The sequence below is a fragment of the Labeo rohita genome, chromosome 20 (genome assembly GCF_022985175.1).
Source record: "Labeo rohita strain BAU-BD-2019 chromosome 20, IGBB_LRoh.1.0, whole genome shotgun sequence".
Taxonomy (NCBI): Eukaryota; Metazoa; Chordata; class Actinopteri; order Cypriniformes; family Cyprinidae; genus Labeo; species Labeo rohita.
The window spans coordinates 23,858,762-23,884,988 of NC_066888.1; the positions used below are offsets into that span (position 1 = coordinate 23,858,762).

General features: G+C 34.1%; 1 protein-coding gene across 3 annotated transcripts; it reads right to left on the minus strand.

Moving 5' to 3' along the window:
* Positions 1 to 1,171: 1,171 nt before the first annotated feature.
* On the minus strand, positions 1,172 to 25,046 carry txlnba (taxilin beta a). 3 transcript variants are annotated; one of them, XM_051138128.1, is made up of 10 exons: positions 24,883 to 25,011; positions 22,173 to 22,473; positions 19,019 to 19,110; positions 18,329 to 18,499; positions 11,428 to 11,622; positions 7,206 to 7,325; positions 6,426 to 6,500; positions 4,771 to 4,863; positions 3,305 to 3,400; positions 1,172 to 3,228 (listed from the first exon to the last, which is right to left on the minus strand). In XM_051138128.1, exons 2-10 carry the CDS (start codon positions 22,468 to 22,470, stop codon positions 1,669 to 1,671), a joined length of 2,700 nt encoding a protein of 899 aa, XP_050994085.1. In that variant the 5' UTR covers positions 22,471 to 22,473; positions 24,883 to 25,011; the 3' UTR covers positions 1,172 to 1,668. The 3 variants fall into 3 exon arrangements, with proteins under 3 accessions (XP_050994085.1, XP_050994083.1, XP_050994084.1); XM_051138126.1 differs by having other exon boundaries at positions 1,173 to 3,228; positions 22,173 to 22,476; positions 24,883 to 25,046; XM_051138127.1 differs by lacking the exon at positions 6,426 to 6,500 and adding an exon at positions 6,562 to 6,636 and having other exon boundaries at positions 1,173 to 3,228; positions 22,173 to 22,476; positions 24,883 to 25,046.
* Between the last annotated feature and the right edge of the window lie 1,181 nt (positions 25,047 to 26,227).

The following is a 26,227-nucleotide window of genomic DNA, read 5'->3' on the forward strand; positions in this document are numbered from 1 at the left end:
AGACATTAATAAATCATGTTCATTTCAAATACTTATATCACTGACAACAGTGGTCCGGCCAGGATATTGTCATTTAAAAGTGAAAGTTGCAGCCCTCAACTGATGTTGATGTTGTCATGTTGTGTTTTGGTCTGAGGCGCCACCCTCCAGCTATCTACCAATCACGAAGTCAGTAGAGTTTCGTCATCCGGGTTGGCAGCTCTGCTCTAGTTACAGCTGCAGCTACGAACGTGTCAGATAAAACATGTATAAAGTTACAAAACCTAAAAGACCTCGTTATGAATCCGAAGTACGTCGTGACAAAGTCCGAAATAAAACAAGGGTTTGTATAGGAGATGCCTTTGACAGATGGAGACGGCTGAAAACGGAGAAGAATTTTAAGACAGATGCCTACGTTGCTAATATAAATAGTAGAATGTCATGTAATCTTTCACATCACATATTTCAGCGTTATGGATGTGTAAATTTCCTTTGGCATGGAATTGACCCTCGACTTTTGGATGCTATATTCTACCATGTTTGTTGGTATAGGCTTAAAGCCCCGTGCTTCCGTACACAGTGGATTTTCCACGGTCGCCCGTGCTAAATGCGTTCATAAAAAGCTTTATATCGCACCACTAGCACGGTATGAAAACAATCTATGTTCCGACTGAAATGTGGTATTACAGTACATCTTTACGAAATATTTGGCTAATCGCCTTTAGTAAATTTTTGCGACACATAATTACTTCGCAAAACATCTCTCGTGAAGCATAAACATAAGTAACAGAAGAAAAAAAACTTATTGTGTAGGACTCGTCACTTGCCATTGGAAGCTCCTTGTAGCAGCCTACGTTCCTGCGGAATCCTGCAGCTCAGCTGGCAACCTCGAGTCAGGGGGGAGGGGGAGGGGATACGCCGTTCTGCAGTATTTTGAAAGTGATTGCAGTACCAGTTTTGGCCACAATCCTACATACGGTTCCTTTAATGTTCAAACAACATGTAAAAGTGAACTTTGCATCCGATGACGCCTTTAAAGTGGCGTAAATTTCATTGCTTAACAATCACCTACAGTAGCACCATTCTAGCTGTTTTCTCCATAATATTTGAAAACCTATTGTTTAGCTGTAATCTGCCTTTTTTCACACAATGCTTTGCATTTAAAGTATTTGACATATAACCAAATGTCTTTGTGAAAGAGAACATTTTGTAGGATTTTCAAGAGCAGTTGTTTATTTGAAGGTTCTGAGAAAGTATTACAAGTGGAAAAAGTCCTTATTACACTCAGAAAACTAGAAATTCAGTCTTCTAGTAAACATTCATAAGGGAACGTGTCCTATGACCAGTCTGTCATCGTCTGTAGTAACTTATAAGGCAAATTCACACTGCACAGACAGACACAGATCAACGTTGACTAAGTACAGTAGGCCTACGTCACGTTCCAAGACTCAGTAAATGCTGATACAACATTCAGTTGACAAAAACAAGCACAGACCAAAACCAAAAGATGCAGACAGGGGTAACACACTGATCAGACAAAACCTGACGAATGTGTCTGTTACCGTTTATTGGCATCTATCAGTACAGTGTGAACTGGCCTTCAAACCTGTCAACAGCAAGACTTGTCTAACTACACACACAAACTGATCTAGAAATGATAGAAAAACTCCTTTGGTAATGCATTTCGGCTTAGCTTTTATTCGGACCCTTTGCAGGACCTTTCTTCTTGGCTGAACCTTGTTTTTTAGGCTGGGCTTTGCCGGCCTTCGCTTTGGCCTCTTGGGATTTTGGGGCTTTAGGTTTTGTCGCCGGCGCTTTGGCTTCCTCAGAGGCAGCTGCGGCTTTCTCAACGTGCTCCTCTTTGAAGGGCTCTTGTTTGGATGGCTCTGGCTCTGGCTTAACAGCTTCATCTCTGCCCTCTTCTTTCACGACAGGCTTTGGCTGCTCCTCTTTGAGGGGCTCTTGTTTGGGTGGCTCTTCTTCAGGTACCTCAGGTTTAACTGCTTCATTTTTGCCCTCTTCTTTCATAACAGGCTTTGGTTGCTCCTCTTTGAGGGGCTCTTGTTCGGGCAGCTCTGGTTTAACAGCTTCATCTTTGCTCTCTTCTTTCACGACAGGCTTTGGCTGCTCATCTCTGATGGGCTCTTGTTTGGGTGGATCTTCTTTAGGTAACTCAAATTTAACACCTCCTTTTTTGCTTTGTACTTTCATGATAGGCATTCCTTGCTCCTCTTTGATGGGCTCTTGTTTGGGCTGCTTTGGTTGAGATATCTCAGATTTAACTGCTTCATCTTTGCTCTCTTCTTTCGCAACAGGCTTTGGCTGTTCCTCTTTGAGGGGCTCTTGTTTGGGTGGATCTTCTTTAGGTACCTCAGGTTTAACAGCTTCATCTTTGCTCTCTTCTTTCATGATAGGCTTTCCTTGCTCCACTTTGATGGGCTCTTGTTTGGGCTGCTTTGGTTCAGATATCTCAGATTTAACTGCTTCATCTTTGCTCTCTTCTGTCACGACAGGTTTTTGCTGCTGCTCTTCGAGGAGCTCTTGTTTGGGCGGCTCTGGTTCAGATATCTCAGGTTTAACAGCTGCATCTTTGCTCTCTTCTTTTATGACAGGCTTTGTCTGAGTGGATTCCTGTTCAACTGTCTCTTCTGCTTTTGTCGCCTCTTCCTGGCTTGGTTCCTCTTTGGCTGATTCATGTTTGACTGTCTGTTGTTCAGTGATCTCTGGTTGAGGAAGTTTGGATTCCGTCTCAGGATTTGTGGGTACTAATGGCTTCTCTTCGTTTACGCTAACAACCTCTGGTTTGTTTTCTTCTGTGGTAGAAGGTTTCTCTTGTGTTGATTCTGGTTTATCCTCTGGTTCGGTGGACTCAAGTTTGGGAGCCTCAGAAATCGCTGGAATCTTTTGTGCCGTCTCCTCTTCCTCACTTTCAGATTCTCCAGCATCATCTGGTATAGAACTCACCAAGGATGCCGCAAACTCCTGCAGACGGATCTGCTCGTCTCGCAGCCTCTTCATCTCTGCGGTCAACATGGGGTTGGGAGACGGCTTAGGAAGTTGGGCGAGCTCAGGAAGCTCATCTACTTGGGGCAAGTCCAGCACAGGTGCTAGAGCCATCTTTTCTGAGGAGCGTATTTCTTTAATCTTCTCGTATAAACTTTTTCTTTCATTCTGCAGTGCTCGGCACAGAGTCTCCAGACGGTCGATTTTCAAAGTGAAGAGTTCAAACTCTTTGGCCTTTTCTGATCTCTGTTGGAGTGGAGTTAATCGGTTAGTAAGTGATACGTTAATAGTTAATTACTGATGAGTCGCGTGTGTAAAATACCTCCTCAATCATGTCAACAAGAGCTTTGTTGCAGCTTTCAAACCGCGTCTTCCATATGCTTGACTCCTTTTCCAGCTTTTTCATCTTCTTTGTCATCTATTTGAATAAAAATGTGATCAGCATAAGACTTATATGTGACACTGGATAACAAAACCAGTCCTAAGTAGCACAGGTATATTTGTAGCAATAGCCAAAAATACATTGTATTGGTCAAAATTAAGAAATTAGATTTTTTTGCACCCTCAGATTCCAGTTTTTTAAATAGTTGTATCTCGGCCATATATTGTCCTATCCTAACAAATTAATTAAATGAACCTAAGACTGGTGTTGTGGTCTAGGGTCACATATGCCTTCAAATAGACATAGACATTTCAAGTTGTTCACTGCAAAAAAGTGTTTTTGCCTAGTTTTACAGTTTAAATATTTCAAAATAGGTAGATCTCGGCAAAATATTGTCAGATTTGTCACTTGTTATAAGTATAAACAAGTTAAAATCAAGTGAAAAAAAATCTGACATTGCAAGATACACTTTTAAATGTACATTAAGTTTTTTAATGTTTTTTTTAAAGAAGTCTTTAACGCTCATGAAAGTTCCATTTAATTGATTAAAAATAAAAGAAAAAAGGTAATATTATGAAATATTATTGCAATTTAAAACTTAACATTTTTCTATTTAAATATACTTTAAAAAATAATTTATTTCTGTGATGCAACGCTACATTTTCAGTGTCACATTATCCTTCAGAAATCATTTTAATATGCTGATTTATTATCAATGTTGGAAACTGTTGTGTTGCTTCATTTTTGTTTTTTTTGGAAGTGATACTTTTTTCAGGATTCTTTGAATGAAAAACTAAAACGAACAGCATTTTTCAAAATATAAATCTTTTCTAACAATATAAGTCTTTACCATCACTTTTTAACACATCTTTACTGAATAAAAGTATTAATTTCTTTCAAAAAATGAAAGAAAAAATGTACTGACCCCAAACTTTGAATGGTAGTGTATATATTTACAAAATATTTCTTTTTTAAATAAATGCTGTTCTTTATACTATTTTATTCATCAAAATATCCTAAGAAAAGTATCACAAAAAATAAAATAAAAATAAGCAGCACAACTGTTTCCAACATTGATAATAAATATATATTAGAATAATTTCTGAAAGATCATTTGACACTGAAGACTAAAGTAATGATGCTAAAAATTCAGCTTTGCATCACAGGAATAAATTCTTTTTTAAAGTATATTAAAATAGAAAAACACTATTTTAAATTACAATAACATTTTACAATATTTTTAATCAAATAAACACAGCCTTAATGAGCACAAAAGACCTATTTAAAAACATTAAAAATCTTACTTTATCTGAAAAAATTCTTATGCAGTGTTGCTTCTCAAGTAAATTTATGTTTAAGATTTTTTTTACTGGAAAACAAGTTTAAGTGTGCATAAAACAACAAACCTTCTCCATCTCTTGTTTGAAGGTGACGTAAATTTCATTGCTTTTTGCTAGTGTGTTCTGGAACTCCTCAAACTTCTGTGAGTACAACACAAGCTGTAAGAAGAGAATTACAGTTAGTGTCATTCAGAAAATCTGAAAAAATGCCTACGAGTACAATAAGAAAAAAAAAAATTCAAATCGGTTCTTTTCATGTGTACTATTTATTTATATGAAGAATGAATGAATAATGAAAACTGATAAATAAATTAATATTTTAATATTTCTTTTAATCATTTATTCATCAATTAAACGATTAGTTAACTTCCAGAACAAAAATGTACAGATAATTTACTCGCCTTTCTTTCTTCACTCGTAAAGAAATTGTTTCTTGAGGAAAACATTCCCGAATTTTTCTCCATATAGTGGATTTCAGTGGTGCCCCTAAGTTTGAACTTCCAAAATGCAGTTTAAATGCAGCTTCAAATGACTCTCAACGATCCCAGCCGAGGAAGAAGGGTCTTATCTAGCAAAAAGATCAGTCATTTTCGAAAATGAGAAACAAGTTTTTTGACGTACCCTAACTGTTCATGCAGAGCTAGATAAGATGACCGTTTGAGGTTAAAAAGTACATAAATTTGTTTTGAAAATGACCGATCGTTTTGCTAGATAAGACCCTTCTTCCTTAGCTTTGAAGATGGATTTAAACTGCATTTTGGAAGTGCACTATAAGAAAAATCCTGAAATATATTTCTCAAAAAACATCATTTCTTATCAGCTGAAGAAAGAAAGACATGAATATCTTTGATGACAAGGGGGTGAGTAAATGTGTCAATTTTTGTTCTGGAAGTGAACTACTCCTTTAATTGACTTATTCATTCATTTTTCTATTCACATTATGAACCTGATGTAAAGATGAAAGAGTTAATCACTGATGTTGCATCTGCACTTTACACAATCCATCTGCAATTAGTCAAGGCAAATGTTCCATTCAAAAACACAAAGCTTTAAACAAGTGAAGACTTTCTGCAATGACTCAGTATTTACAACAGCAGCATTGAAGCTCATCCAGGTTGTGTTTAGTGTTCATCACTTGTGGCACTTGTGAACGATAATAATTCACTGAAATGATATATTTCTGTCTGTGTTGTCACAGTAGAGTCATGAGAGAGAGGAAGCTTTCATACAGCCATCAACATAATTAACTCAAAGAGCTTCATCATTGATTCAGAGACAGTGAGATGTTGTCACATTCATTTCCTTAAAGAATTAATCAGCTTGATTTATCTGCTCTAAGACAGAATGTTAATATTTCTTAATATGCACCACTTTTATGATGCTTTCATATCTTTTTGTAGCTGGAAAACCTCATTTACTGTAAATGCAACAGCGTTGAGACTTTTTTAGGCACTTAAAACTCCGTTATAATGGTCTACACAAAGCTGTCGTTATTGCTTTTCATAAACATCCATCTGTAATTTTTCTATCTCAGGTGAAACGTATTCAGACAGTGCATTTAGTGCAATTGCACCTAATGGCTATGAATCATCTCTGCAAATTGCCTTTTAAAGATTGATTGGTTTATGTGGTTTGTCACACAGCTCAGCGAGAGAAACACCACAGCTAGAGAGAGGAGAGAGTGTTGGATTGTGGGTAATGCCACAGCGGTAGATATTCACCTGGGCCTGCATGACAGTGTGCTGCTCTTTCAGCTCTTTAGCCTGTAGTTTCCACTCTGCAGCCTGAGTGAGTAACTGGTTAAACACAAGACACACACACACAAACAGGTGAGAGAGACCGAGAACTCGGCATTACCTGTTTCTTCATCTGTAACTCCTGCTCCCTCATTGCGTAGCATTTCTTTGTTTTTTCAATAGCCTCTTTAAGCAACTAACAACATAAATGGTGAGATGTTAACATGTGCCAATTTGCCAATTCAGTGAAACATTTTTTATAAACAGGGCCCAAAATGAACTTTTTGCCCCTCTTGTTAATAATATAGGCTATATATATAGAGCCAGTGACTTTGTATCGCAAAAATATTGTGATTTTGTTCTTCAGTACCTTTATGTGAGGAATAATGACTTTTAGGGACAAAAAAAAAGATTTAAGATTAATTTTTGATGATTTTTTTTTTTCACTGAGAAGACTTGCAAGTCATGCCAGATGTTTTCTTTAGCTGACAGATTCATTTGAATGACACATTCATCACTTTAATTATCAGGAAATGTCAGGTTATTATTCTTAGAGATCAATTTATAAAATATATTATGCTGCAGTTTCTTATGAAGTTACCTTTTACAAGATGATTATTACTTGCATTTGGCACTTGAAGGGTGTTAATTTTAGACCCTGCTTGTAAATATATTCATTGTAAGCACATGCAAATGAATTTGCCTGCACTTCATTTTACTTGAGGCAAATCTGAAGAGCCAGAATAGGAGATCTGTGTGTCTTACATATTCCTTTTCTCTCTTGTGCTTTTCTTCAGCTTGACTGAGGAGCATGTTGGCTTCTTCCAGCTTGGCATCAGACAGCTTCTGCTGTAGATCTCTGTGTTTGAAGATCTTCTCTAAACTCTGGATAAAAAATACAGAGAAGAATATTTATTTATACGTAAAGGGATCAAAATTTTAAATAAAAAATACAATTTTTCATAAAGTTTTATTTTATTTATTTAATTTTTCCATTGTCCAAACCACTTGTCTTGTGTAGGGTCGCAAAGATGCTTTTGTTTTATTTTGTTTTGTTTTGTTTTATTTTTTCATTGTCCAAACCATTTGTCTTGTGTAGGGTCACGGGAATGTTTTTTTTTTTTTTTTTTATTATATATATATATATATATAATTATTATTATTTTTTTTACATTGTCCAAAACATTTATTTTGTGTATGGTCGCAAATAGGGTTTATTTTATTTTATTTTATTCATTATTTTGTTTTATTATTTTATTATTATTATTATTTTTATTTTTTACATAGTCCAAACCATTTGTCTTGTGTAGGGTTGCAGGGGTGTTTTGTTTTATTTTATTTTATTTTTTATTTTTACATTGTCCAAACCACTTTTCTTGTGTAGGGTCACAAAGATGTTTTATTTTATTTTATTTTATTTTATTTTATTTTATTTTATTTTTCCATTGTCCAGACCATGGGTCGCGGGAATGCTTTGTTTTGTTTTGTTTTATTTATTATTTTTTTAATTTTTTTTACATTTTCCAAACCATTTGTCTTGTGTAGGGTTGCAGGGATATTTTGTTTTATTTTATTTTAGTTTTTATTTTATTTTCCATTGTCCAAACCACTTGTCTTGTGTAGGGTCGCAAAGATGCTTTATTTTATTTTATTTTATTTTGCTTTATTTTATTTTATTTTATTTTATTTTATTTTATTTTATTTTAGTTTTTTAGTTTAGTTTAGTTTAGTTTAGTTTAGTTTAGTTTTCCATTGTCCAGACCATGGGTCGCGGGAATGCTTTGTTTTGTTTTGTTTTATTTATTATTTTTTTAATTTTTTTTACATTTTCCAAACCATTTGTCTTGTGTAGGGTTGCAGGGATATTTTGTTTTATTTTATTTTAGTTTTTATTTTATTTTTCCATTGTCCAAACCACTTGTCTTGTGTAGGGTCGCAAAGATGCTTTATTTTATTTTATTTTATGTTATGTTATGTTATTTTATTTTATTTTTATTTTTCCATTGTTCAAACCACTTGTCTTGTGTAGGGCCGCAAAGATGCTTTATTTTATTTTATTTTATTTTATTTTATTTTATTTTATTTTTTATTTTTCCATAGTCCAAACCACTTGTCTTGTGTAGGGTCACGGGAATGTTTTTGTTTTTGTTTTTGTTTGTTTTGCTTTGTTTTATTTAATTTTATATTTTGACATTTAATTTTATATTAAGACATTTGTCTTGTGTAGTGTTGCACAGATATTTTTATATTATTTTATTTTATTTTTTATTTTATTTTTCCATTGTCCATACCACTTGTCTAGTGCAGGGTTGCAAGGATGTTTTGTTTTGTTTATTTACTTTATTTTATTATTTTTTTTTTTTTCCATTGTCCATACCACTTGTCTAGTGCAGGGTTGCAAGTATGCTTTTTATTTTATTATTTTTTATTTATTTTTTGCAAGAACATGTAACACAGTACAACATTTTAACATTGAAAATTTGTTTGTCTCTATACACCACACCGTGTGATTATTCACAAGCAGAACGTGTTCCAGGATCAACATCCTTTGTTGTTCTTGGAACAGCTTTCGTATCAATCATCCTTTTACACCTAAAATCAGAGGGCGTGTTTGGTCAATAAGGATGTTGTTCGGGGAACATGTTCTTCTTGTGTAAATCACATTGAGCATGATGCACCTCCCTCATGTGATGCATGTCTCTGCAGCAGTCAGCAGAGGGCAGTAGAGACACATGGCAGAATCTGGAGTTAAATTCTTGGGGTGTTTTAGCCCAGCACACAGCTGCGTGTGAGCAGTCTCTGTGGTACCCATCAGCGTGACAGATTGAGCTAAACTTCCCCTCACATCAGGCTTGTCATTCCACCGGTCGATCCTCGTGTGATTAGATACAGAATACAAGAGTGTTCTACGAGGTGCAATATTCACTGTCAAACCGGGCGTGAATCACTGAGTCAAAGTCAAAAATACAAGTATCTGCTGTGCATATAGCAGCTTTGGAAAGTGTGAGGGTGTAGTTTCCTCCGCCTCATGTTGTGAAATTACAGCTCTGGCAGACTCCAGCTCCAAAAGATGCATATGTTCTTATGCATAACAAGTAACGACTGTAAACTATACGTCAGAAGTTTGGAATAATTTTAATGTCTTGGAAAGTCTTTTAAATGCTCAACAAGGCTGCATTTATTTGCATAAAATATAATGTAAAAACAGTAGTATTGTAAAATTTTCATCAGCCATTACTTTTGTCTTCAGTGTCACATGATCCTTCAGAATTAATTATATGCTGCTAATAATTCTATGCTAATACCTATAATAATTGATGATAATTGTGCACTAAACCAGCATATTAGAATGATTTATTTTGTGTGTGCAGCATTATGAGTGAAGAAATCATTCTCAGTCATGCTCTTTACTTACAGTGTTGTCTGTTGTTAAGTCATTGCTAAATAAAACTAAAATAATTACAAATATTAAATATTTGTTTTCATTAATTGAAATAAAGCTAATATAAAATAAGATATAAATATTCATTAAAAAAAACTAAATAAAATACTAAAATTACTAAAAACAAAACAAAAATGCATTAAAGCTAAATATTGTAAAATAATCATAAAAAATACAAAAAGCACATAATATTTCAATAACATAATATTTGATTTCAACCAAATCAGCATAATAAAATGATTTAATTAGTTTGATTTCTTCACTTGCAACGTTGCATGTTAAGTCATTGTTAAATAGGACTAAAATAATTCAAAAATAATATGAATATTAAAATATTTAGTTTTTATTAATAGAAATAAAGCTGAAATCAAATAAAATATAAATATTCAATGAAAAACCTAAATAACAAAGCTAAAATTACTAAAAACTAAATAAAAATACATTAAAGCTAAATAGAAATATTTTAAAATGGTAATAAAAATGACAAAAAGCACATAATAAAATGACAAAAACTTCAACCAAACCAGCAAAATAAAATGATTTATTTAGTTTGATTTCTTTTCTGAAATAATTAAAAATATTATTAATATTAAAATATTTTATTAGTGTTTTTGTTAATAGAAATAAAGCTGAAATCAAATAAAATAGAAATACTCAATGAAACAAAAAATGCTAAAATGACTAAAAAAAACAAAAATAATAAAGAATATATAGAAAAATATATAATATGTTTTTTTTAATATTATAGTATATTATTATATTTATCAGCATATTAGAATAATTTCTGAAGCATCATCTGACACTGAAGACTGGAGTAAGGGCTGATGAAAATCCAGCTTTGCATCATAGAAATAAATAATATTTTAAAGTCAAATAGAAAATTTAAATTGTAAAAATATTTCACAAAATTACAGTTTTTACTGTATTTTTGATCAAATGAATGCAGACTTGATGCGCGTAAGAGACATTTCATATGACATTTAAAAAAAAAAAAAAAAATCTGAACTTTTGACTGTATTGTAGTTGCAGAGTTTAAAATAAGTTTGGAACCCTGGTAATGGCTCATTAAACTTTTCAGATTGACCAGAACAAAAAATCAAATTAGATGCACTATCAAATATATCACAATCACTTATAGTGCACACTTACTTGTACCAAAATCTAATCTCCACTGTGCCTTGGGGTGCAGCTTTAAATGGATTTGTGACTAAATCGCTTTGACAGATGTGTTAGATACTGGGTTGTTTGAAATACTCAATTCATTTTGCTGGCTTTCGCTGCACAGGTCTTCGGTCTGCTTCACACCACATGCACATATTTATTTTAGGGCCCATATTAACAGGTTACAGTCTTCACACTGCCCACATAAACAGCACAGTGCTATGAAGCTGAAAATAGAGTTCTGTTAAGCAGCAAAAACACTGTAAAAGGTGGGCCTGCTGTAGCTCTGCTTATTTGTGGATTCAATGCATTTAAATTCTAGATAGTATGTCTGCAGATACTGTATGTATAATATAATGTGTGTGTTGATTTTTCAGTCAGTACCTGTTCTCTACGCTCATACTGCTCTATGATGGTCTTGAGTTTGCTGGCCAGCTCACTGTTCTCTTGGCACAGCTTGTTGTTGCGGTTACTGTGCTGCTCGATCTGGTTCTGAATGTCCACCAACGTGCTCTGGAAATGAGCGGTGATCTCCTTCCGCTTCATTTCATCCTCCCGCAGCCTTTGCAGACTCTCCTCCTGCGGGGAGAAAGAGGAAAGAAAACGTGTGGGAAATATGGGAATATGCACCCTATAGTGATGAAAGCAGTCTAGATCTAGTGTTACGTGAGGATGTGAGACGGAGCTGGGATTAGATGTTAAAAATCAAATAATGTATTGTTTTTGATAGCATTCTGTGGTAAAAATGACCAGACGATTTTTATTTATTTTTTTCTGCTAACCAAGCCTGCATTTATTTGATCCAAAGTACAGCAAAAACAGTAAAATTTTGAAATATTTTTACTATTTAAAACAACTGCTAACTGTCTAATTTGTATATATATTTTAAAATGTAATTTATTCCTGTGATTTCAAAGCTGAATTTTTAGCATCATTACTTCAGTCACATGATCCTTCAGAAATCATTCTAATATTCTGATTTGCTGCTCAAAAAAATTATGTTAGCTGAGTAGCAAAGCTGGGAGACCAGCTAAAACAACCTCAAACCTGCTAAGACCAGCCCACCAGCTTAGGCTGGTTGTAGACATTTTTTTTTTTTTCAGCAGGGAGACAATAATGTTTTGCGTCATGGCTGCATTACCACCTTGGGTGTGCATTGTTTCATAATAATTTGTTATAATTAATTCGTCAATTATTCCTTGTTGCTGTTTGACATCTTGATTGATCACAAGTGATATTCACCTTAATTTGTTTTTGTTTGTTGCTTAATTCATAAACGTACATATTTCATCATGCTAAGAAAGTGTTTTCATTGGTTACTAACACTAAAACTATTTTTAAACCGTTAATTAAATTAAATCTGAAGTAAAATAAAATATTAAGTAATCTAAATATCAGATGGAAAAAACACTTAAAAACACAAAATGAGAAGTGTTACATTGTCAACTAACTGAACTAAGTTGAAGTACTAAAAAGACTGATATATAATGCTTTGAACTAAATATAAATTTTTAGAACCAATAAAAATAAACATGTTTTTATTCAAATAATCTAAAACAAAAGCTAATTAAAAATATTAATAAATACTATAGTAGCATAGAAAGAGCATTAAATAACACTACTGCACTTTTGGCAGAATTATTTATTGCGGTGGAAATTAGTACAACTAATGTACATTGTTACAAAAAAAATTATTTATTGTGTGAAAATTATTGATGCACAATGGTTTATGTTTTTCATTTATTTTTAGATCTAAAAATATATAATATTAGTAAATTATATCATTCTAATCATTCTAATATTTACATGATGGATTTTTGTATTTCACATTAACAAACTGAAAGTCTGTGTTTGGAATTATTTAAAATAAAATATATAAAAGGCAAGAAGTAATGAAGTTTACAAGAGAGTTAAAGGGATAGTTCATTATTTGCTCATCCTCTAGGCATTCTAGATGTATATGACTTCCTTCTTTCATACGAATGCATTCAGAGTTATATTAAAAATTATCCTGGCACTTCCAAGCTTCAGAATGGCAATAGGTGGGTGTTTCGCTTTATCAGTCCAAAACAAATCCAATAAAGTGCATCCATCCATAATAAAAAGTGCTCCACACGGCTCCGTGGGGTGAATAAAGGCCTCCTGTAGCGAATCGATGCATTTTTGTAAGAAAAATATCCATATCTAAAGTGTAATAATCACTTTAATCTAGCTTGCACCAACTGGTCATACATGGAAGCCGCTCCGGGCGGATGACGTAGGATGTCAGTGTTGCACATGCGCTGGTGAATCTCCCACAAACCAACATTTGTTTACAGGAGCAAAGGAAGCTTCCTTACTTTAACAAAGGAAAACTAGTCTCTTCTTGGTTTATATTGAAATCCTCCAACATTTTTCTTTACAAATCCTCGTTTTGAACTTCTAATTCGTGTCTGTTGTTTTCTTTTGGTTTATCCATGGCGCGTTCGTCACTAGATTAAAGCGATTATTACATTGTAGACATGGATATTTTTCTTACAAAAACACATTGATTCGCTACAGGAGGCCTTTATTCACCCCCTGTTTGAAGATAGAAGATGCAAGAAATGGGCATGTTATAGGCCAGACTTGAACCTAAGTGGCCCACATGAGCACCATAGCTCAACACGTACAAAGCAGGTGCACTAACCCCTACTTTACTGCACTGTTTCTGCCTTACACGGTCTGAGCGGTGAAGGTTAATCAAATTATTTGAATGACATATAAAGTTCCATGAGATCTATATTTGTGGCAGTGAATAAACAATATTATCTTTTTTTTTTAGTATCTGGGATTGGATGTGTGAATGCTAATCAGGTTTGCTATCCAATGTGTGCACTTTGTAAACAAGAGCTTCTATTTCAGAGGCACCAGCTTCCTGACTCAGCTAATCGTAAGGAATCCGAGCATGGAGCGTTCCTCTCCAGGGCTGAATCTGTTTGCCTGCCTGTGTTTACACATGGCATGAGTCTCAAGCTCCCACCTGGGAAAGGTGAAGCTGTATTACCACTACGCAAGCTCATAAGAGAGGTGAATCACTCACATAAGCGCAAAGGAAATGACCCCAGATTAAATCTAATTTACCGTCCTCATAGCTGAGAGTCACACCTACACACAGGGCTTAGATGTTCTGCTCTGACCTGCTCATTAATGGCTTCCATAATACTTAAATAAAATTGATTGGGGAGTGAACAAGGTCAAACCCAGCCTCTAGGGAAGGAAGCATTGACTTCCAAAGACATGCAGAGTTCATATTAGAGCAAGAGTTTAATATCTTCAATGCCCGAAGGAGAAAAACAACACAAACGTGATTAGAAAGCTCCTCTGAGTCACCTTACAGACCACAAGAAAAAACTATGTGTGTGGATGCTGGGACAGAAACCACTGTTTTCTTACAAAGTCCTCCAGCACCTGTTCAGTGAATAGTACAAATGGAGTGAAATCAGTTGCTGAGAAAATGGCTCCAGGTGCTTTGCGCAAGATTCATAACATCTTTCATATTACGTACACATTCACCGAATGGAGGTGAAATTGTCTCTTGGAAGGCAACATAATTGTTTGGCAGAGTGAAAGAAATGAGTGGACTGCTATATCCAACAGCTGGAAACATTTCAAGTGCTGAATAAAAGTTTTGTAAAATGATAAATATGGCAGCTCAGTTGAGAGAGGAATTCACAAATTAGGTTGCAGTTCCTACTATTCAGAACCGTTTATGTGAATCAAAAACATGCAGCACGACCAGTGAAGTCTGATTCTTTTGATAATGACTCTTATGAGTCGGTTCTTTTTATCGAATCAAGCACATAAAGCGCGACTGCTTCTTTTTGAAACCCTGAATCATTTGCTTTGCAAAATGCTTTTGAAAAACCTCAGGCTGTTGCCACCTGCTGGTCAAAACTATGCAAATGCAATCAAAATTCAAATATGGATAATGACACTTTTTGCAAATCAGTAGCAAATGTTTTCACAAAAGAGTATCTATTAAATGTAACCTACCAATAATTAAATGCTATTAAATAGAACTGTTTTTTTTAATTGTAATGCTTGGGTATATTGGACAGGGCTTGGCAAACTAGGTAGCAATTAAATATTGTTCTCCCTTTCCTTTTACACATGAATATTCAATTTAATTACATTGATTAAAGATTAACCTACATTATAAAACTGACTCAAGATCAGTTAAAACCATCGCTTGTTCTTTGGTTTATGACATAATGACAAACTATAAGAATTTTTTTAAATATAACCTTCTTATTTGTAAGAGTGGGAGCACTGTTTATAAAAATATAAAAAATATAAAAATTTATATAAAAAAAAAACATTTCTGAAAAAACAAACAAACAATAAAAAGATGTAATATATAAAGATAATTAATTTTCGAAAGCAAACTTGATCATTTTGTGTCCTTGTTTTTGTGATTTTGCTATATTTGGCATAAGAACACAAAATATTCATGACACTATTTTGTGGTACACTACCAATCAAAAGTTTTTTAACAGTAAGATTTGTAATGTTTTTTTTAAGTCTCTTCTGCTCACCAAGCCTGCAATTATTTGATCTGAAATACAGGGAAAAAAAACAGAAAATTTTTTAAATATTTGTACTGTTTAAAATAACTGCTTTCTGTTTGAATTTATTTTAAAATGTAATTTATTCCTGTGATTTCAAAGCTAAATTTTTAGCATCATTACTCCAGTCACATGATCCTTCAGAAATAATTCTAATATTCTGATTTGCTGCTCAAACATTTTTTATTATTATTATGTTGAAAACAGCTGAGTAGAATTTTTCTTTGATAAATAGAAAGTTCAGAAGAACAGCATTTATCTGAAATAGATTTTTTTGTAACATTATGAATGTCTTTATCATCACTTTTGATCAATTTAAAGCATCTTTGCTAAATAAAAATAAAAAAATAGCTTTGATTACAGGAATAAATCATTTTAAAACATTCAAATAGAAAGAAATTATTTTAAATAATGAAAATATTTCACAATATTACTGCTTTTGCTCTATTTTGGATAAAATAAATGCAGGCTTTGTGAGCAGAAGATAATTCTTTAAAAACATTAAAAATCTCACTGTTCAAAAACCTTTGACTGGCAGTGTAAAATAAAGCAGCTTGTAAATGTGATAAATCTCTGTAACTGTACCATTCATTTCTTTCTATGTATAAATCATTTTAAGGAGTTGCCTAGTTAAATCCAATATGCAGATTTCACCTCAGAATTGGCACACAAAATCCAAAAACCTCTACAGATTCCACCAACAGAACGCAAGTACAGGAGGCCATGGCCTCTGCAGTGATTTGAGCCAGTGAGACATTCTCTTTGACTTTTGATTTATAAAAGAAGGGCAAATGCCACTGAAGCTCGGTAACATTATCCTTCTTGTCATAGTGACCTGTCAGCAGTGCTTTGAGTCTGAGAAGTCAGTGTCTCATCAAGGCAGAGAGACACAGAGTCACTGCAGGAATGTCCCACTGGGCTCAAAGACGCTGTCCTCTCAGAAGGAAGTTGAGTCGACTCAATCTCAGCAATCAAAACACTGACATGGGTAACAGGATAAGAGGAAAACAAGTCTGACGCTCAAAACTCTCCACATGTCAAATAAGAAGTTGCTATAAGATCTGTTATCGTGGTCTTGTATCTATTTCAGATTAATGTAGCCCTGAAGGGCACATAAAATCAAAACACTGATCACTTTACATATCAATCAGACAGCTCTTCTTTCTAAGTGTTGCTTATATTTAGCAATATTTTTACAGCTGTAATAAAATGATGCATTGTGATTCATTAATAAATGCAGAACTCTAATCACTCTAATCTAGTTTTTAACCTCACTCAAATAGGAAGAAGAGCACCGAAGTGTGTTTGGTTTTATGACGCAAGATTAATGTAAACACCCTTGTAATTGGCTTCAACCATTTCGAATTTAATGAATGATTATTTTAGGTTCAAGTGTATATGTAAGGAATTGGAAGCAAGCAGAGTATATCTGTTTCTAAAGCATGCAGTGTCATATGCTGTTAAAAACTAAGCTCAGAATGGATTCGAGAGAGAATCGTGATGCATTCGTTAAATCTCAGAATCGATGCAGAATCATTTCTCGATCCGTGGTGCTTTAATTTATTTTCCCAGCCCTATTAATAATAATAATACTAACTCCAAGCTTTTGAATGGTGCAGTGTATAATGTTACAAAAGCCGTTTATTTCAGATAAATGCTGATCTTTGGATCTTTCTGTTCATCAAAGAATCCTTAAAAAATGTACTCAACTGTTTTAAATATTGATAATAATAATAATAATAAATTTTCTTGAACAGCAAATCAGCATATTAGAATGTTTTCTGAAGGATCATGTGACACTGAAGAATGGAGTAATTATGCTGAAAATTGAGCTTTGATCACAGGAATAAATTAAATTTTAAAATATGTTCAAATAGAAAGCAGTTAATTTAAATAGTAAAAATATTTCACAACATTACTGCTTTTGTTGTATTTTGGATCAAATAAATGCAGGCTTGGTGAGCAGAAGAGACTTCTTTAAAAAACATTACAAATCTCACTGTTTAAAAACTTTAGACTGGTAGTGTAAAATAAAATAAATTTGTAAGTATGAAAAAATAAATTTCTCGGAAAAACAAAAAACAAACAAACAAAACAAAAAAAAAAAAAAAAAAAAAAAATATATATATATATATATGTGTGTGTGTGTGTGTGTATATAATCATTTTTAATTCATGAAAATGTTAGCATTTTTATTTGTGTTAAACATAGACCACTATTCAAAAGATTGGGGTCAGTAAGATTTTGTTTAATGTTTTCTGAAAGAAGTCTCTTACATTTTCAAAGGTTTTTGATTTAAATACAGTAAAAAGGATAAAATATTATTCCAATTTTAATGCATTTTGAAATGTAATTTACTCCAGTTTTCAGTGTCACTGAAATGACATGATTTGGTGCTTATAACACATTTCTTATTATTTTCAGTGTTGAAATTATAATATTTATGTGGAAGCCAAGGTTTTTTTGGTGAATAGAAGTTTAAAATGAACAGCTGACCCCAGCTGTCCCCACATACTTGAATGGCATAAGAAAATAGGCATGTTTATTTTGAAGACAGAATATACTCTGACAAAATAAATAATGTATGTTTCTTGTCATAAATACATAAAAACATGCCCCAAAATAAACTTACCCCGTAATATCATAGCTTTTCTTTCACAACTCAAATCTCTTAAGCTGTCAGTAGATCGTGTTCTCACCTTCAGTGTCCTGTTATGTCTCTGAAGCTCCCTGCAGAGCATCTCCAGCTTGCTGCGGGCCAGAATGGCACGACTGTGCTCGAACTGAAGCTGATCTCTCTGCTTGACCAGAAGACCCTGTCTCTGCTGAAGCTGCTCCAGCTGTTTCTTCTCAGTCCTGTGTTCCTCCACCTGCCCCATATGCACAAAACACACACAGGTGTGATCCATACATCATCTTATACATAGCTTTAACACCTTTAAAGCTGCTTTAGATAATGTCTGTCTGGTTGTTCGGACGTCCTCGGGAGGATTTTGGAATGACTGACTTTTGCAGTTTTCCACATAAACAGAGCCCTTTAGATTGTATATTCTTAAGCTTTTGTCAGAATTACTTGCAGTCTTCTGTCATATGTTCCTCTCTATGTGTCCCTGTCATTATCTGTGTGTTCTGAGAGTGTTGTGGCTTTCTTGTGTGGCATATGGCCTTGTGTTCAGACTCGCTTATTCAGCCCAGGGCGTCGAATATTTAGGTCATCGCAGTATCAGTGAAACCGCTCATAACATCACACCAGGCGTTCTTTTATTTTCTCTCCGTGTCAATCCGGTTTGTGTTCTATTTGTTTCCTCTTAACTGTCCTCCATGCATTGTTGTTGCCGGCGGTGAAAACCGTTCAGAGAGCGGCATCTCTCATGGGGCTGGATACTCACCAGCTCAGTGTATTTCTTCAACACCATTTCCACTTTCTCTTCTGGTGAGCCGAGCTTGTTCAGGCTTTGGAATAAGGATGCGGCCTCTTTACCTACGAGACAAGCGTTTTCCGTTCAGATCAGAGAATGAAAAGATAAAGAAGATGAGCAGAAGCCCACAAGGGAAAGGCCTGCACGCAAGCTTCAAAATAAATCAACGGGAGAAGTGGTGAAATCACAGCGTGATAGCGTTTACGATAAAATGGTTGAGAGAAGCAAACAAGGCACAAGACACATACTCAGCCTTAAGGGGATAGTTGATCCAAAAATGAAAACTCTGTCATTATTTATTCACTCTCTTGTCATTCCAAACCTTTTAGTTGTCTTTTTACTTTAAAAATCTCCAAAAACAGCACTGTAGAAGTGGTTCATAACATTTTTGTGCTATATTCCAAATCTTCAGAAGCCTTAAGACAGCTTTGTGTAAGAAACTGAAAAGTAATGTTTTATTCACTGATGGTTAAATGAATTGTTGAGCTAGATACAAAACCAGTCTGAATGAATTGCTCACAAATTAGAGTGGTCTAGTTTTTCAGCTCAACTCACTGACTCATTGAATAATTTGGTTGCAGTGGCTGCCAGCCAAATTTATCTGTGACTTCTCTTACTCAAAGCTATTTACATGACCTTAGAAGCATTGAACTATAGTACATGAGTCATGTGTTTAGTTTATGTATATTTTTTTTAATCTTAAAGGGGACACCGGATGCAAAATTCACTTTTACATCCATTTACTCCCTTTTATTTAATCCCCAGTAAACCTAAACAGTCTCAATTATCAAGCTGTTTTGATTTTCTGAGCAGTATGATGTCATACTGCTCAGGTCCCGCCCACGACTGCTGATGGACTGTCCCATATCAGCATATTTCTGCTCTCAGCCAGTTGTAATGTCTCGTAAGCAATGCAAGGTGTTTTGTAGTCAAATGTAGAAGTGAACATAAGAGTCTTCATTTTCTGGTATTTGTTATTCATTATACTGCTATTTGTTTTTTAAGGTAATGCGCCACTGAATACACAAAAAATGGAAGAGAGGGGCAGGGTGAGCAGTAGCTCATTATCATTTAAAGAGACATGCACCTAAACGGGTCTCTGTGAACAGAGCTGTTTTTGCCAGGGTAAAAAGGGTGTTGTTTTTGGTGTCCTTTGAGGAAATTTTTATTTCATTTTAAATGTATTACAGATATTTATGAAGAGCCTAAAGAATCATATCAACTTGTGGAAAATGGGCATTCAATGTCCCCTTCCAACAATTATTTTTTGTAATTAAGTTGAAATGAGTGACCAGTACATTATTCATATTTTCTCTTTTTGTGTTAGAAAATAAGCAAGTAAATGATGACAGAATTCTCATTCTTGTGTATAATTTTCCTTTAAGCCCAGCATGTGTGGGCTTAAAGTCAAGCACTATCTGTCTGCATTTGGTGATGGTGAAGTGGACTCTAGTATTGACATAAGGATTCTTTCCATGAGAATGGAAATTTTCCAAACAGTTGATTACTACACTCATGGCACTCGACCATCCTGCTGATGGAAAAACCCAATCACTGTTTATGGCTCCATCTGTGCGATTGAGAGGTGCTACATACAGCATTGTTTTTCAAACATAAAACAGTAATCAGTTTTTGAAATGGATGTCATTTGTGCCACTCATTCATGCATTACTGTTCAAATATTTGGGGTAAGACTTTTTTGTTTTAAAAGAAATTAATACTGTTGTTTATTTAGGATGCATTTAACTGATCAAATATGACAGTGACAGTGCACATTATTTACTGATAAAGTTGCTCTGGTAATTTTACGCCATTTTATTTGTATTACTGTGTGAAAGGTGCTAATGTTACAACAAAATCTATTTCAAATTGTTAACGCTGTTCTTTTAAACTTTAAATTTATCAAAGAATCCTAACAATGATGTATACATTATACACTACAAAAATTTGTTTTGAACATCAATAATAATAGGAAGAAGTGCTTGAGCACTAAATCAACATATTAGAATGATATCTGAAGGATCATGTGACACTGAAGACTGGAGTATGCTGAAAATTCAGCTTTGCATCACAGGAATACATTTTGAGAAAGTTGAAGTTAAATGACTGACTGTTTTACTGTATTTTTGATTAAAGGGCAAGTTCACTTCCAGAACAAAAATGTACAGATGATTTACTCACCCCCTTGTCACCCAAGTCTTTCTTTCTTCAATCATAAAGAAATTATATTTCTTAAGGAAATTAAAGGATTTCTCTCCATATAGTGGACTTCAATGGTGCCCCCAAGTTTGAATGTCCAAAATGCAGTTTAAATACAGCTTCAAATGGTTCTAAACAATCCCAACCGAGGAAGAAGGGTCTTGTCTAGCAAAACGATCGGTCATTTTCTAAACAAATTGACAATTTATATACTTTTTAACCTTAAACGCTCATCTTGTCTAAGTCTGCATAAAACAGTGATGTAGGACGATTTTGATGTTGAAGAAGAAAACGAGACGGAAGTTTTTCGAAATACCCTAACTGTATTGACCCGGATTACACAAACTACGCATGCGCATTGCAGAGACGAGACAGGACAAGATTTTTTAGTTTAAAAAAAATATATATATATATAAAGTATATACTGTAAATTGTCAGTTTGTTTGGAAAATGACTGATCATTTCGCTAGATAAGACCCTTCTTCCTCATCTGAGATAGTTTAGAGCCATTTGAAGCTGCATTTTGGAAGTTCAAACTTGGGGGCACCATTGAAGTCCACTATATGGAGATAATTCCTGAAATGTTTTCATCAAGAAACATAATTTCTTATTGACTGAAGTAAGAAAGACTTAAACATCTTGGATGACAAGGGAGTAAATTATCTGTAAATTGTTGTTCTGGAAGTCAACTTCTCATTGTAATTTATTATTTATTTGGTTGTCGAACTTAAAATGGCACCTGTTTCATAGGATCAGCCATGACACTTTTTGACCAGTTATTGACTGATTTGGCCATTCTAGGGGACGTTTTATGCTGAACAAAATGAAAATTCTCCTTGTGAAGTTTAGTCTTTTAGTTTGTCGGTTAACTCCCAAGACATTTCCACTGTTTATCAAATGAACAGAAGAAAGGCAGATTCCTCACCCAGGCCCTTGAGGAGTTTCTTATCAGCTGTCTGCTCCTTCTCTGAACTGGCACCAGCTTCTTGTGGGTCAGCCTTTTCATCAGCCTTTGCCTCCTCTTCCTTTTTCTCCTCCTCTTCCTTTTTCTCCTCAGACTCCAGGATGGAGATCTGCTCCTGCATCAGGCTGGATGCTGTTCCATACGTATTGATTATATCCTCTAGCTGCCGGCTGAAGTCCTCCATGGGGTCCACCGGCTGCTCCTCGGGGCCATTGACTTGCTCATTGGCGTTCTCAGAGGTCTGGTCACTGCCCTCCATCGTCTGCTGCAAAAATCAAGTTAAATATATCATGAAAGTGCTTCATAAGAAAGCAGATTGATTAGCAGAGGTAGAACAGCCAATTCCTTGATTACACTCTTGGCTTGATGCTGAAATGAGACTGTTGAAATTAATGAGAAGTGATTATGCATTACTTGTAGAGAGGTTTGATATGACTGCCTGAAATCACCAGCCACTAAACTGAAGACGGATGGCTTTTGGCCAGTTTGCGGTGTGTTTGCATAAATAGAGGGAATTTATGTTTGAAATGCATGAGGTTGTTTGTAAAAACGGGAATATAAATTCGAGGAAATGAAAGAACATTTGATTAATGTATTTGCCTCAGGCGGAAACAATAATAGAGAAGTGACCTTGAAAAATAAATAAACTTAAAACTGAGAATTGGAAATAACTGAAAGAAAATGTGAAGCAATTTGTTTATATAAAAACGATGGCCAATTAATTCTATCTACTGTCTATCTGTTTTTCTTGTTGATACTGTTGTGTACTAATAATTTATATAGACTATCTATCTGTCTATCTATCTATATAGTAAGATTTTTATGTTTCTAACAATACAAGTCTTTACTACCACTTTTAACGTATTCTTGCTTAATAAAAGTATTAATTTCATTTAAACAAAGGAAGAAAGAAATGATTTACTAACCCCAAACTTTGAACAGTAGTGTATATTGGCCAAAAAGATTCGTTTTAAACAAATGCTGTTCTTTTTAATGTTTTATTTATCGAAGAATAACATTGATAATATTTCCAACATTGATAATAAGTCAGCATATTACAATGATTTCTGAAGAATCATTTGAAGACTGGCGTAATAATGCTGAAAATTCAGCTTTGCATCACAGGAATAAATTCTATTTTAAAGTATATTAAATTGGAAAACCAGTATTTTAAATTGCAATAATATTTCACAATATTAATTTTTTTTTTTGGTATTTTAATTAGGGCTGTCAAACGATTAATCGCGATTAATCGCATACAAAATAAAAGTTTGAGTTTGCCTTTTATGTGTGTAATTATTATGTATAAATGAATAGAAACACATTCATGTATATATTTATAAGTATATGTATTATAATTTTTATATAATTTATATTATATATAAATAATAATATTTTGTACATAACAAATTTCTCTTAAATATATACATGTATGCATATTTATATATATATATATATATATATATATAAATTTGTGTGTATTTATATATACATAATAATTACACACAGTAAACACACATTGGGCAAACTCAAAATTTTATTTTGTATGCGTTTAATCACGATTAATCGTTTGACAGTCCTAATTTTAATCAAATAAACACAGCCATGGCCACATTTATTTGTTCACAAATATAGTGAGAACTAATATTGTGAAATATTGTAACAATTTCAAATATGTTTTTTTTTTCTATTTTAATATTTTTCAAAATGTATTCCTGTAATGGCAAAGCTAAATTACTCCAGTGTTTAGTATTATATGATCCTTTAGAAAAAATTCTAATATGCTGGTTTATTTTGTTTTATTTTATTTTATTATTTTATCTGTACTAGATATAGAGCTGGATTCAGAATTTATTTTCTATTTGTTGAGTTAATGACCTATTTAGTGTTTGATAAATGCAAGCCATGGAAAAAGAGTTGCATCTGATCTGTAAGCTGCCTCCACGTCTGGTGGACATCTGAAGAGTGGCAACGAGCCGCTTGTGACACACAAGGCTAGAGGAGGGGGTTCGGAGAAAATAGCACAAATCACAGTGGCAGAGTATCGCTGAGCCTCTAAATCTGATGTGTCACAGATAGCGCCAGGCCCGAAGCCCTTCAGCTCTACACAGCTGATTTCATGTGGAATGAACTCTGAGATTCCAGAGCTTGTTTATGTCCCAGCTCTGTTGCTTATCAGGTTCAAATTATAGCCCCCATTCCAACCCCATGTGCATGTATCCACCCCTCCTCCTCTCCCATCACCCCTCCTCCTTCAGCAACATGGCACCTGTTGTGAAGCCACATGCTATTTTTGGACCCTCTAAATATGGACAAGCTATTTCTTAGTCTAGCCACGTACACTCTGATGTCAATGGTGGCAGTTTTACGCAAAGTGGAAAAAACAATGACTATTCTAAACATCGGTTTACCTCTAAACAAGGCTAAAGGTGAAACACGTAAGACTAAATTTTGAATTAGGCAAAATTTGAATTTAAAACAGAATTATGGCATTGGAACTGGTTTTGGCTTCATATTACTTAATTATAATAATGAAACCACACTATAATGACTGAAACAAAACAAACAGTCAAATAAATCCAAGCAACTCACATGTTTCTCAAAAACACACTGGTGGCATTCAGCTCAACATCAGATGAAGTTATATAAAATAGTAAAGCTCATGACTTACCCCACACGTGTCTGTTCGGGTTCAGCTAGAAAAGGAGGACAATGAACCAGTCAGTCCACAGTTTTATCAGAGTGAAAGAGAGAAGTGAGGAGGGTCCAAAAGGACTCAAGACAACAGCTGACAGCACGAACCCCTCAAAATAACCTCTACGGGAACACCAATGGAAGCGTTGTCCAAACACACTGAATGAAACGGCCTGTCAAGATCTTTCTACTCATGCTTTTCAGGAAGACAGCTGAGGAGCTAATTTTGTAGTATTCTTTGAAAGGCTTCGGACTTGTAATCGTAGATAGTTATCATAGATCTGTTAATCCAAAATTCATTCTGGTTTAGCACTGGTGGATGGTTAGAAGTAAAAATGTTGATATGTTTTTTTTTTTTAACCGTGTAAAGCCTGTAAAGTTCATTTAACCTTTAGACAAAATCTAACAGAAAATCTAAATAAAGTTTCCGTATGTGTTTGTCTGAGAATATGATATAGTGAGAATATGTAGCTCAACCTTATGGAGGAAAATCTTCCCAGTTTTATTCAGAGGCTCAAACTGAGCAAAACTATGCACTTTCGTTTTTAAGATGAAATTCTGATATCTTGTAATATAATCAGAGATAACAGTATAGCAGACTACTTACATAAAATGCATGTAAATATCAACTGTCACCCTATATCTCCTAATAATATGTTTTAGATGATATCTATCAAAGCTCTGTAGTTATATTGTGGAGGGCAAAATATATAATGAAATGCAAAATGATGATTGACAGTTGTACAAATAATCATTCCTCAAAAGCATGATGTATCACATTTAATACTTAAATTTTACATTTTAACATGATTTTTTTTAAGAGGTCATATATGGATAAAACCAAGTTACTTTAGCCAGTAAATGTTCATCTTAAACTATTACTAACAATATCCTTTTCTTCCCCCTAAGAGTGGGCACAGACATTTGTAAATGAAGAGTTCAGATGCAAAACCAGCTAAATCCATCTGACATCTTTCTTTAAAAAATGCATTTTTATCAGGTTCAGATATATGGTATAGGTTTCTATGTAAGTACTGGTAGTTCTGATTGGGCTGAGGCTGGTATTTTAGCGAGTTTGAAGAAAAAGTGTTTGATGGACGTATAACGTGTCGAGAGCATTCACTCACTATCATTTTTGACTGAGATGGCTTTTAGCTGGTTTTGCATCTGAACTCTTAAAATTTTATGGGTCTGGCTTCTGGTCTGCATCCAGCTATTTTTACATATTTTTTCATTTTGCTGCTTGATATTGCAAATTGGTGTGTCTTGCCATATTATTTTTATGTATAATCTTAATTATGAGCACACTGGTTTGTAGCACA

Coding starts and splice junctions, on each gene's coding strand:
- txlnba (XM_051138128.1), bottom strand. CDS start 22,470: ATGGAGGGCAGTGACCAGACCTCTGAGAACGCCAATGAGCAAGTCAAT. Junction 19,111..22,172: donor GAAACTCCTCAAGGGCCTGG/GTGAGGAATCTG, acceptor CTTGTCTCGTAG/GTAAAGAGGCCGCATCCTTA. Junction 18,500..19,018: donor TGAAGAAATACACTGAGCTG/GTGAGTATCCAG, acceptor CATATGGGGCAG/GTGGAGGAACACAGGACTGA.